We start from the raw sequence: 13163 nt of genomic DNA, 5'->3' as shown, positions 1-13163 counted from the left end.
GAAACGGCGGTCACGAAAAGAACGAAAATGGCTTGAAATGATTGAGGTGAAAGTAGGTTTCGTGAAAGCACCTTACATTTTCAGATATATCTCTTAAAATGCCTTGACATCTTTATAGTTAATTGCTTGTATATTGCATAGAAAATTTTATACGACGATATAAATGAAAATTTATTAGCATTATATATGTATAAGTTTAACTTTTAGTAGAAAAAACTTTATGACAAGAAACTTTATACATGGCAAAAGGATCTTTATAGAAATTGATTCAATTCGTCTAATTGTATTGCTTTTATTATCTATAAAATGATTTGTTTGACAATACAGTAAGAATTACAGCAGTAAGAGCGAGACATATCCTTGAGCCCAATAAGGTATTAGAAATTCACATAAAGATAGCAGCAGTTATAATTAATTATTTACTAGATTAGAATAAATCAAGTTTTACATAAAAAAATAACAATATTTAAATAGCTATGTAACGTAAGAAAGAAACAAAATGTGGCAGAAACAAAATTACAACAAACGTCGATTATTTATTGGATTCTGATAGTTTTACATGGAATAACAATCTTTAAACTGTTATATAATACAAATAACAACAACGAGAGGTAAAGATGAAACGTAGCATAGAAGAGATAAAATCAAAACGTAATCTTAGAAAGGAAATTCCGGGTGCTTTGAGACACCCTTAAAAAAACTGAAATCGCATATACGTGCGGATTCTCCCATGTCAAGAGCATTTAACTTGTCGACATCTTTAGCTTCGAGTTCCCAATCGAATAATTCAAAGTTCTCTTTAATTCTTGACGGATTGATGCTTTTCGGTATGGCTGCTATACCTTTTTGAATGATACATTTGAGTAATATTTGAGCGGAAGTCTTTTCGTATTTTTCTGCAATTTCTAACACAGTAACATTTTGCAATAAGTTCGGCACAGCGTCTCCCTTTCCGATTTTTTCGACTAATCCACGTGAACCCAAAGGAGAGTACGCCGTTACGCTGATGTCGTTATTTTGACAAAACTTCACCTGACACAAAAAGAATATCAACATAGGTATACTTTCAGTTTTATAAAGCGATATGTATCTAGAGTCTAGACATGAACGAATGGGACATTTGTAAAGTAAAAATTTACCAATTCCTTCTGCTGAAAATACACATGCAATTCAATCTGTAAATTTGAAATGGGCAATTTAGCGTTATTCAAAATTCTTTGTATTTGGGCAATGTTGAAGTTTGACAATCCAATCGCTTTTGTACGTCCCTCCAACACTTGCTTCTCCATTACCGGCCAAATTTGCAAATGATCCGTACTTGGATCAATTTTGATTTCTCCTTTTTCATTAAAGGGATGTAACACTTCTCCAGCATCTTCGAAAGCAAATGGAGTATGCACCAAATATAAATCGAGATAACTCAATTGCAAGTTAGAAAGTGATCTCTTGAGCCACTTTTCTATGTCTCCAGGTCGGTTACCACTCGCAGGTACCTAGATATTAAGCATAATATAAATATGAACATACAAAACGAATGATATATTGTTATCTCAATATAAATTTCCCCCCTAAAGCTTTTAAAGAAAGTTTAAAAAAGTAGAAACTTGCACATTGCTTTCTCATAGTCTTTAAGTGTGCAAGTAGAAACTTGCACATTTGCTTCCTCATAGTTTTTAAGTGGGCAAGTAGAAACTTGCACATTGCTTCCTCATAGTTTTTAAATATGCAAATTATAAATTTGAACATTACTTTCTCACAATTTTCAAGTATGCAAATTATAAATTTGTACGTTGCTCAACCAACATTTTATTTCGCTCATAAAGCTTCCTCTATAAGGAAATTTATTAATTTCCTTAGCCAAATTTATAATTTGCATATTTGAAAATTGTGAGGAAGTAATGTTCAAATTTATAATTTACACACTTAAAAACTATGAGGAAACAATGTGCAAGTTTCTACTTGCCCGCTTAAAAATTATGAGGAAGCAATGTGCAAGTTTCTATTTTCACACTTATGAGGAAGCAATGTGCAAGTTTCTACACGGAGAGAATTTTCTCTTAAAATTTACCCTGAAATCATGGTAGTTGTGGGACCACCAAGAATTTTATACGAGCTATTCTCTGGTTAATATCCACCATAATAAAAAATATTAATATCTATTACATTAAAATATAAAATATGTTTGATTAATTTTACTGAAATATATGTGGAAAATTTCAATAATTTTTTAAAGGAGGGATTGTAAAAGTGGCCGTTTTGTGCCCCGATGGGAAACCTATGAAACATTTTTTTCCACCTTATTTGAGGTTGAAATAAGAAGGAAATAATGGTCATTTACCCAGGAAACCACGGGAAATATTTTAAAATCTATAATAAATGTGTTTAAAACGTCTGTTAAAATAACTGTGTTTGAGCGGTTTAATAAAAGGTGAAACGTTTTAAAACAAGCACTACATTTCCATTTAATGAATTTTGCATCATGAAATTGCATACAAATGCCGTACATATAACACAAGCCCGTGCACAATTGCTCATATACGCTGTAAATACATTCATATATACATATATATCTTTGTCAATATTTTTCTTACTTTTGTTTTCCCAAGTTTGTAGTGAATTTAAGGGTAAAATATAACAAAAAATTATCCGTATACTTGCACACCTTTTTTTTATTATGATAAGCTTTATTGCGACTAATATCTGTTATACTATTACAAAAATCAATTAAATAATATAATTAATGTTTTTACTAAAGTGATCCCTACTAATTGCAGATATTTCTTAATTTTTCCATTTTGTTTTATTTTTTTATTTATACATTAATTTTTTATTTTTACTTTAAAATAATTCTCTAAATACCTATATAAAAATTATTGGCAATTTTTCTAATTCTATTATATTCTTCAGTCTTTTCTACCCCTATTTTATATATAATTTTAGTTCATTAGTTCTTGAGCTATAACCGTTTGAAGTTATGAAGAATCCGTACATAGGAAGCAAAATGATCATGTCCCGATCTTGGCTTAATTGTCTGGATCATGCCCCGATCTTGACTTAATTGTTTGGATCATACCGATCTTAGATCATGATCCGATCTAGACAATTAAGCCAAGAATATAATAAAACTATAAATAGCCCGATATTTCAAAAATTGCCACACATATTTCTAAAAAAATTATGGACCTTTGATCGCGTATAAAAATGGATCTAATCAACCAAATCTTAAAGAATTATATATGAAATAGGGGTAGAAAAAACTGAAGAATTTAATAGAATTAGAAATAGATCGATATCTCAAATATTGAGAAAGCTACAGCGTAAAACACGCTTTTCCAAAAAATGAAAATCCCCTTAAAATCTATACCGCGGTCGACGGATTTTAAGAAAATTAGAGGAGAACATACTTTCTATGATACTCTATTTGTGTGCAAAATTTCAACCCGATATCTAAAAAATTGTAGAAGTGTACAAAAAAATCCGTACACACACACACACACACACACTTCCGGACATTTTCTACTAATATGATTTCTCGACATTTTGGAACATTCTAAACCTATTTCCATCAAAATCTCGAAAAAATTTTTTTTCACCATCACAAAGCTTCCTCTATGAGGAAGCAAAAGTTGCAAGTTATAGAGCATGGCCTTAGAAACAATTTGTACATTTTAATGTGGATCAGATATATATATATATATATGAATAATAACGAACAGAGATAAGCTCGAATTATCATTAAAATATGTATAATGTGCTGTAGTAGCTCATGCAGTTGAGTGTATGCTAATATACGCACAAGATGTTTTTCGATTTATTATTCTTGCATATAGATATTAGTATTCATATTGTGCTTAAAATAAATATGGAAATTTGAGTGTTACCTTAGTCACGATAAACAAGTCAGATCGTTTGATTCTACCAGAATCCAACCATTTTTTCAGGACTTTACCAATAATGTGTTCGTTTTCATATACCGTAGCTGTATCTATGTGCCTATACCCTGCTTTTAAAGCTGCATTCAGAGCTGCTTCTAGTTCCTCCCCGCTTGCCTGTATTGTAAACATATACCTTTTTTAATATATACTAGAACGCTACAAGCGCGTGCTACGCGCGCGCCATTTAGTAAAAAGTTTTTCGAAATTGACAGCCACAGAAGCAACACAAGTGAAACACGCCGCGATGCAAAATTTGAGACAACCAATCAGCATCGCGAAAAAGAGGCCTCAATTCTTTGATACAAATGAAATTCACTCAGTTAACATGCCATTTTTAGAGAGTCAGTCATCAAATAAAAAATATATTTGTTATAAATATATAAGTCGCATATTAAAATATAATATAAATATAAATTTCACCTGGAGTTTTTATATAATACAAGCTGGTTCTTTATAAACTTACGTTCCAAGTTCCAAATCCCAAAATAGGCATTAATTGCCCTGTTGGCAGAGATATACTTGAATCTTGTACCATATTCGATGTGCCTTCTAACAATGTAGAAAGTCGACTGTATGACTGTATGTTTTAAAATGGCATGTGACCCTATTTATGATACCCCACCATTCTTTTCCATGTTCCCCACTACCTTTTTCTTCTCACTTACCTGTTATCAACAACTTTGTAGACTTCTATATAAAGGGTCTATACTACTATTCTGTGACCTAAAAATTTCTAAAAATCTGAAACTTTGCAGATATAAAGTATGTATGAACCTAATCACATAATATTTTTCGGTTGATAAACGGGTCTAAAAATGAAAATACCCCTTCAGAATAATAACTTTTTATATTTTTGTTAATATCTTAGAAACTGTAAGAGATAAAAAAAAAATATTAAATATAAAAGAGAGGAGTTTATGATTTTTTTATGGTCTACAATATAAAAAATTTAAAAAATTTTGTTAACGTTTTTCCCGCCATCTTTTCAATTTATGAAATTTTTATTGGTCGATAGTAATAAATGTCTCATAAGCCTTTTATATCAATTAAAGTATTAGAGATTATAATTTTTTAAAACGTAAATATAATTCTTAATGTCCGAAAACACATTGAAGTATTCTAAAAATACAACAAGCAATTCGACGTAAAAATAAGTAGTGTTAACATTTATTTGATGTACAATACCTATAAATAATATAATATAAAGTAATGCGAAATTAGCACATGATTTCCATAGCGCGCAAATGTTTATCTTTTCGAGCATGTTATGCAACTATGACAAAACTGATTAAGGAAATGATGGGAGAAACAATAAAAAAAATGTTTCTTAAATCTTTTATCATACTGTAGGCTAAGAAAAAACTATAAACTGTTGTATTTAATATTTTTGCAACATCTCTTACAGTTTCTGAGATATTAATAAAAATATTATGTCAGGTTTTTTTTGAAGGAATATTTTCATCCTTAGAACCGTCAGTCAAAACAGAAAACTGCTACGTAATTAAGTTCACTTGTACTTTATTCCGCAAAGTTCCAGTTTATCTGCAAAATTTCAGATTTTTAATAATTTTTAGGATTCCGAATCTCCCTTGTCAGATATGATTGGTGCAAATATTATAAATTGCCTGTGGAAAGACAAGAAGTTATAGGCATACCTACACAGGATAAAAAATAAGAATGTAGAGGATAAAAACTGAAAAGTTCAAAATTTTAGGAGTATCTATATAGTATATATTCATAAAGAAAAATAGAAAGTACGCTCTTCTTCTCTCTCTCTCTCTCTCTCTCTCTTTCGAAGTCTTTTACAACATCCTATATATATATATCTATATAAATATTTTTCTGCTATTTAATTAATATTATATGTTTTAAATGCTTAAATACGAAGCCAGAAGAAAAACAGTAGTCATATCAAATCTACTTCAACATTCAACATCCCATTTTGTATTAATATTATAGAAAAGCTTATATTAATATTTCATAATATTTAATAAACAAAAAATTGTGATGATTTGCTATGTCTATTAATAACAATCAATATAAATCTAAATATCTGATATGATATTTGTCTAACAATGAGATATAGTTACTACTTATATATCTATCTCCACCTTCTACTTATCAATTTTTCTATCTTTATAGATGTTATTGATGTTAGTAATCCAGTAGCGGGATTATATATGTAACTCCTTAAACGACAGTTTCGGTATCGTTGCGGAGGTATTATACATATATGGTAAAAAAGCTGCGCAACGCGCGCGATACCGAAACTATCGTTAAGAAGTTACAGAATTCCGCCTCAGGTAATTTATGTGTAGAAGTCTGTAACACTATTTAATAGTACTATTGTAAGTATTTTTATATTCCTGTAATCACTTAACCGATCAATTTAAGGCTAACTCTTCCTTTGCGAATGTAATTTTTTTTGTCAATAGGCACATTGAATGCGTTATGCGAGTGATGTAATATTTCTACTTAATTCCGAGAATTTGTGTTGTAAATGTAAAAAAAAATTAAAATGAAATAAAATTAATAGAATTAAATAAAGGATTTCAAAGAAATTTATCTCTTGACATGAGAAATCGTTAGAGAGAGGGTTTATCTCTGAGTCAATATTTGCTGAACCTCGATATGCAGAAAGTACGAGAAATTGCCGATATAATGAAAGGCAGATCCCAAAGTTTCTCTTTATATGTTATATATATATATATATATATATATATATATATATATATATATATATATATAAAATGCAGAGTACATATTTTGTTAGCCCCTAAATGCCAAGTGTCTCACATATGTTTCGTGCACTTTAATTTTAATCCTCTTAGATTGCATGGAAATGTGTCTAAACAGCATAATAATAGATGTTAAGCATTCCAACATACGCGTATAAGTGACTATCTTTGCTTATTTTTAAAACTGTTAGTGTCATTTCTATAAATTCACATACATAAATATTAAAAATATATATTTACTAACTATTCATTACTGATTATTATTTCAGATAATAATTGACTGCATCTATAAATGTATATTTGCATAAATTGTGGAGCTGAATGCAAAGAGCTTTTTAGGAGATACTGCCCCAGTGTCCTTAAAATTTTAAAATGTGTAAGTAAAACGTAAAACTATGTGCTTATATTACGCATTGCTTAATTTTGCATTATTTTAGGAGAAATGTGGATTATTAGCTGACAAATATATCGAATATGATCCTGTTATAGTTTTTGTAGACTTGATTCTGATAGAAAAATCAGCTTACAGACATCTTTTGTATAACAGTAATTTTAAATCATATTGGAAGCTAGGTATAATATTATGGCTAACCGAATCGTTCAGGGCTTGGTCTTTCTGTGACATAAACGAGACAGAATTACCTGCATCAGAAGTGGATTTAGTTCGTGATGATGCATTACAAGATCATTGCAATTTTTACAATTTGCTGATACACACAGCGCTCGCCTTTGCAGCATTTATTTGTACAGTTATTATAGTGACTGAATTAAAATGGTTTATCATTGGTAAAAAACCATACAAATATAGCATAAAAGATTTAAGTCGCGCTCTAATTGTCGGAGGCTGTGGTAAATTATTGGGATTTCTGGGAATAGTGTGGCGGCACATAGCCTCGGGTCCGTATTACCTTCTTATTCAAGGTTACACCGTTTTATGTCTCTTAACTGCATACTCAGGTAAGAATCCATTTAACAACGTTTACTTACATAAGACATTTATAGTTTTATTGCAACTTCAAAATTCACATTCTATTTATAATTTCTTTGATCAATTACTTAATAATACATACATTTTGGTATTTTTTTCTATCGCAGTTGTCTGCAAGAGTGGAAGGGGAGGATCTTTAATTGGATTAATTGCTGGATTTTTACTGTATGGCTACATATGTACTTCCATTTCTAGATTGCACCTAAATATTCCCAATATCACACTAACATGACATAAAATACCTGATAAAACCACACAGTTTGTGATGTTTAAGCATCTTTAATGGGAAGAACACTCCAACCTAATACTAGTCTATCAAAACCACAAGAAAATAAATTACACACACTGTTATCTTCCAACCAAGCGACAGAACACACCATTCTACGATGGCCCTGCAAATGTAATTGTTATTTTTTAATAAGATATTCTTGTAATATATGTACATAGATATATATAAAATTAAAGAATTTTGAGTATTATTTTTGCATATTGATATAATGTGAGAAATAGCAAAATATATTTAAAGTTTATTACTTTTTATAATAGCGTTTAAATATCTAAGATTATTTATAATAACTGCATGACTTTTTCTAGTCCCAGCAGTTTCAAAGTCTCCTTTTACTTGTTATTAGTGTTATTACAGATAATATGTATTAATAAAACGTTATATTATTTAGTTGATTAATTAAAAAGAGAAATTTCCATAATAATTATAATATGTAATGTTTTCTCACCTGTCTACTGGTTCTAGGTAACCTTGCCAAACGTTGACCACTTAGATCAAATAAACGTATTTGTCTATTGTCATGTGGTATTGCCACTATCCCGGTACTAGAAACTGATAGTCTATTAGCAGCACTATCCCCACGTATTGTTGCTAACGGACTACGTATGTTACGCAATTCCCATACTTTTACACTTCTGTCATCTGAGCCAGATACAATTTTATCTTCCCTTGTAAAGACTGCAGACGTTACCGTTCTGTGAGAGACACGCTAGGTATTAATCTTATACATTTAATGTTATATGAAGAATAGATAGATACTAAATATTAATTAGAAAAAAACTACTGTTATTGCTAATCTCAGTGCACGTACTCTGTATGACCTTGAAATACCGAAACCGAGTGTATTGGTTCTCTAAAGTCCCATAATCGGAATGTATTGTCTCTGCTGGACGTGACGCATAATTTTTGCGTATGATGCGTCGACACGTGAGTCAATTCTTGATCGTGTCCACATAACGTGTGTATAATTTCTCCGGTTTCCGTGTCATACAAGTTTGCTGTTCTATCCCAAGAAGCTGTAACTAACTGTTCAGCACCAGAAAGCCAATCTGCAGCCATTACAACGTTTGTATGACCCAAAAGTTCACGTATCGGCGTCCTTAGAGTCGGGGGGTCGTCTTGCTCATCATTATTACTGATTAGATTATTAGCGGTAGATCGTTCAGAACCGGCTACTGGAATTTCTTCTAATGATGTTACTCTTTTCGGCATATCCCAATCGACGGCTGCCTGCCACACGTGAGCGGAACAGTCGCCACTCGCTGATAAAGCCAATTCTCTATTTGGATGAAATCGAACCGAGTTCACGGATCCATTGTGACCGATATATTGTAATAGACATCGGCTGTTATCTGTTGTCCATATACGCGCTGTATGATCGGCAGAAGCAGTTGCTATAATGGGTTGACCTGATCTGCCTACGGATACCTCCCACACACCATCTCGATGACCTACGTACTCTCTTTGCATAGTGCATGTCATAGACGGAGTTTTAAAGCTCGATACTATTTTACTTGTCTGTGCTTTTAACTTGTGAGAAGTTTTAATCTTTTGCGCCGAGTTTGCACCCATTGCTAAAAACATAAAGAAGATTATTACAATCCAAGGGAACTAAATAATAACATAATAGTGTTATTATTAAATTTAAAAAAATGATTACCATATACTAGCTATTTTATTTTTTTTGTATCATTCTTATAAAATCTCCTGGAATAGATAGATGGATAGAGGGAAAATATAAATGTCATAAAATTATATAATAGATATTATAAACAGGGATATTATATACAAGGGTATGTATAAGCTATATGTATATATATATATACAAAGCACTTAAAAAGAAGATTGAGAATTTAGAGAAGTTGAATACTTACGGAACTGAATAAAAAATACATAGAAGTTGACTTTATCAGAAATGAAAATAATTTAGGAAAATAATTTCTAATATATAGTTTAATCAATATTATTATGTGACTATTATATATTTATAATAGTCCTCTAAAAGTATAGTACTCTGAACTATTTTTTTTTAACTCCTTATATAATACACAAATTAAAATGCATTTCTATATGTAACATTGACATTAATATTAAAATCAGTCTTACATTTCTGCTTGGATAGATTTTTCGTTTCTGGGTAATCCGTAAGATCTCCAGGAGGTAAACTGCGCTCGCCCGATCCATAACACTCTCTCTCGAGTCTGTCATTTAGGATGTCAATCTTCTCCTGCACTATAATGAGAAACGCAACAGCTTCAATATGTATATCAAATCATGATGAATTAAATAAAACAGAAAATAAATAGAGATATTTACACCCAAGATTTTCCGTGTATAACATTTCAAATTCTTTTTCGATTTGCTGAAAGAGATCATACAAACGGCATCGCAGGGCCGGTGGAATAGGGCTGTCCTCTAACTCGGAACGGAAAGTGACATAGTGTAACGCGGTGGGTTGCAGTGGGGTCGAACCACTCTGACTCTGTTGCGATTGTAGTTCTGTGTCAGTACTACTTTGCACACGAGGTATAGAGATCCTCTTAGCCTTGCCACTGGATTTACTTCCAGCTGTGGCTGGCGGTTCGCCGGGCATGACTCGTCACTTAACAAAAATGACATAAACAACAGACGAGTATGTCCCAGTGATTTGTCCCCACGGCATACATCGCCAATCACTCCGACTTTAGCGCAGGATTTTGGTCTGCATTATTGATCACGCATATCGTACACAACCTATCAACATAATATATCAATTAGAAGCATGATCAGTAAATGTCGGATAATATTCTCGGCCCTCCGTTAAATCGGCTGCCGCCGATCACGAAACACAACAGACGTAAACGTCGGACCTTTGATATGGGAGGGCGCAAATGGAAAAACGCGATGTCAGACAGCTGTGAAAAAAATTTGGCGGTACATTTAAAAACACCTTGTACGAATTCGAGGCCGATGATCTATGGATGACAGACATTAAAAATGTGATCGGGCCACGGGAAAACAATGAAATACCAGATTTGCCTTCGAAGATCATTAAAGGTTTCTCGCGATTGATCGTCGTTTAGACTGACAAGCATGTTTCCGTACCATTTTGCAAATGCGATCTCTGACGCTGATCTTCTCTCACGTCGCGCTTCTCCGAGCGATACCATCACGTTGACTGCTTCCGAGATCACCAAATCGCGTCTTTTTCACGCCAGCGACGTTATCGAATGAAAATTTGCGTTCGCAGCGTTACATTTAATTTTCTCAATACGGCACGTCTTCCTTCTCCTCGTCGATGTCGATACCAAGCACCATGTTTATTGCGTTCTACAGGAGACGGTAGACGCGCAGAACTGTTATGACGAAGCGGACAGATTGGGCGCGTTCAGCAGAACAAACCGCTCAGTAGCAATCGAACGTGATTGGCTCTTACTTTTAGACTCAACAAATCAACGTAGCGTGTTGATAAGACAACACTCAACAGTTGTGTCTGCTGAACGCGGCCTAGCAGACCAAGCCGCTCAGTAGCAATCGAACATGATTGGGCGCGTTCAGCAAACCAAGCCGCTCAATAGCAGTCGAACGTAATTGGCTCTTACTTTTAGAACCAACCAATCAACGCAGCGTGTTGATAAAACGAACTCAACAGTTGTGTCTGCTGAACGCGGCTAGTCTTACTTTTAGAACCAACCAATCAACGCAGAGTGTTGATAAGACGAACTAAACAGTTGTGTCTGCTGAACGCAGCCATATTGACAGATATGGTAGCGTAGACATAACGCCTGCGCACAATAGAGAGCACATATAGATAATTTAATTTATATACAAAGTATCCAAATTTATACATTTAATTTAAGTATTAGAAACAAATAATAGTTCTTGCAGGTGTGGCGGATCTAAAAGAGGATCAGGATAAGGCCAAGTGGAAATATGCTTTAAAGGTTAGGTATGGTGTGTTATTAATTGTCATCGATAATTAAGACCTATTGAATGCGACCTCTCCATTCTGAACCATCTTTCAGAACTCCATCAGAAATGGAGGAACCTGTGTTCATGCATTCTTCGTGCGTTCTACGGAAAATCAGTCCGGAATAGGTGGTTTATAAAGAGGTGTACGAAACGAATAAGATGTATATGCGAGGTGTCACGGCGATAGAACCCAATAAATATATTTTGCGGATAACAATTCGGTGTTGCGAACCATAGTTCGAGTTTTGCGTTCCGATTTCGCAGACACTATTTCGAGTTTGCGCTTCTATTGGGGCGAGTCATATTCTGTTTTGCGGATAACGTTTCTATTTTCCGGACCCTAGTTAGAGATATGCGTTTCTCTATCGCGAATAATAGTTAGTGTGAGGCGTTATATGTGGCAGACCAAATTTCGAGTGTTTACGTGTATCTTTCGCGAAAAGTAATTCGAATCTACGCGTTCGGCTAGTCATCTTGGGATTCTTTGCATTGAGATCCGTCTGAATCGCGGGAAATGTTGCAGATGACCGTTGGGTGCCTACGCCAACTGATATTTTCCGCGTAACGCGTATCGCGTAATCAATCAGAAGCGCGAATATGCGTAACCGCAAATGCAAAACGCTTCTAATTCGTTATGCGGTTACGCGTTACGCGAAAAATACATGCCATATGACCGCAGCCTAACTCCTTAACGACAGTTTCGGTATCGTTGCGCAGGTATTAATGGTATTATATATGGTAAAAAAGCTACGCAACGATACCGAAACTGTCGTGAAGGAGTTAAGCGTCGTCTACAATGGCAGCAGGAGTATACAGTAAGACGTAAGCAGTAAAGTTATTGACTAATGGGATTTTTGTAATTCAAGAATAATCGACTACGGTTGGTCAATAGCTTACTGCTTACGTCTTATACTTCTTACGTCTTACGTAAGGACGTCATTACGTCTTAATGCTAGGTCTACAATGCAAGTCGTAAAGTCGTGAGTCGTAAAAATTGATCAATCACAGTCGATTATTCTCCTCAAAATCGATTGTGATTGGTCAATTCTTACGACTCACGACTTTACGACTCGCATTGTAGACCTAGCATTACTGTACATACATATACTCCTGCTGCCATTGTAGACGACGCTTAAAGCTGGATGTTCACGAGCCGCTGAAACCGACCGTTCGAGCGACAAAACGGATCACGTGACGACGTTTGTATCGTTTGTATGGTACAAACGTCGTCACGTGATCCGTTTTGTCGCTCGAACGGTCGGTTT

At 33.6% G+C, this 13163-nt stretch overlaps 3 protein-coding genes across 8 annotated transcripts in view; 1 reads left to right on the top strand and 2 right to left on the bottom strand.

Moving 5' to 3' along the window:
- Positions 1-7893, top strand: part of LOC112452749 (protein ARV1) — an 8682-nt gene extending 789 nt beyond the window's left edge. The window contains exons 1-6 of one of the 6 annotated variants that reach the window (XM_025013122.1): positions 985-1058; positions 1354-1489; positions 2234-2428; positions 6943-7049; positions 7111-7630; positions 7769-7893. In XM_025013122.1, coding sequence (XP_024868890.1) covers positions 6966-7049; positions 7111-7630; positions 7769-7893 — 729 coding nt within the window. In that variant the 5' untranslated portion in view covers positions 985-1058; positions 1354-1489; positions 2234-2428; positions 6943-6965. Of the gene's footprint in view, positions 1-984; positions 1059-1353; positions 1490-2233; positions 2429-6681; positions 6860-6942; positions 7050-7110; positions 7631-7768 lie in introns of those variants that run through there. The other 5 variants (XM_025013118.1, XM_025013120.1, XM_025013119.1 and 2 more) reach the window with 5 other exon arrangements.
- LOC112452745 (1,5-anhydro-D-fructose reductase) lies at positions 517-4778 on the bottom strand. The gene is made up of 4 exons (XM_025013112.1): positions 4399-4778; positions 3882-4049; positions 1140-1493; positions 517-1032 (listed from the first exon to the last, which is right to left on the bottom strand). Exons 1-4 carry the CDS (start codon positions 4468-4470, stop codon positions 658-660), a joined length of 969 nt encoding a protein of 322 aa, XP_024868880.1. The 5' UTR covers positions 4471-4778; the 3' UTR covers positions 517-657.
- On the bottom strand, positions 7668-11283 carry LOC112452738 (WD repeat-containing protein 37). The gene is made up of 6 exons (XM_025013097.1): positions 11032-11283; positions 10264-10680; positions 10054-10179; positions 8759-9521; positions 8396-8642; positions 7668-8053 (listed from the first exon to the last, which is right to left on the bottom strand). Exons 2-6 carry the CDS (start codon positions 10538-10540, stop codon positions 7931-7933), a joined length of 1536 nt encoding a protein of 511 aa, XP_024868865.1. The 5' UTR covers positions 10541-10680; positions 11032-11283; the 3' UTR covers positions 7668-7930.
- Positions 11284-13163: the final 1880 nt, after the last annotated feature.

Source organism: Temnothorax curvispinosus, unplaced genomic scaffold (genome assembly GCF_003070985.1).
Source record: "Temnothorax curvispinosus isolate PA1 unplaced genomic scaffold, ASM307098v1 QBEX01003650.1, whole genome shotgun sequence".
Taxonomy (NCBI): domain Eukaryota; kingdom Metazoa; phylum Arthropoda; class Insecta; order Hymenoptera; family Formicidae; genus Temnothorax; species Temnothorax curvispinosus.
Note: the sequence above shows the minus strand (reverse complement) of the source record. Positions and strands in the feature narration are given on the sequence as shown.

Bases quoted from the DNA above. Each gene is read 5' to 3' on its own strand.
- LOC112452738 (XM_025013097.1), bottom strand. From the start codon at position 10,540: ATGCCCGGCGAACCGCCAGCCACAGCTGGAAGTAAATCCAGTGGCAAG. The intron at 10,180-10,263 runs GTAAATATCTCT...TTCTCATTATAG, and splicing joins ATACACGGAAAATCTTGGGT to TGCAGGAGAAGATTGACATC. The intron at 8,643-8,758 runs GTACGTGCACTG...TGTCTCTCACAG, and splicing joins GTATTTCAAGGTCATACAGA to AACGGTAACGTCTGCAGTCT.
- LOC112452745 (XM_025013112.1), bottom strand. From the start codon at position 4,470: ATGGTACAAGATTCAAGTATATCTCTGCCAACAGGGCAATTAATGCCT. The intron at 1,494-3,881 runs GTAACACTCAAA...CTTAATATCTAG, and splicing joins ACTTGTTTATCGTGACTAAG to GTACCTGCGAGTGGTAACCG. The intron at 1,033-1,139 runs GTAAATTTTTAC...TTTTTGTGTCAG, and splicing joins ATTTTCAGCAGAAGGAATTG to GTGAAGTTTTGTCAAAATAA.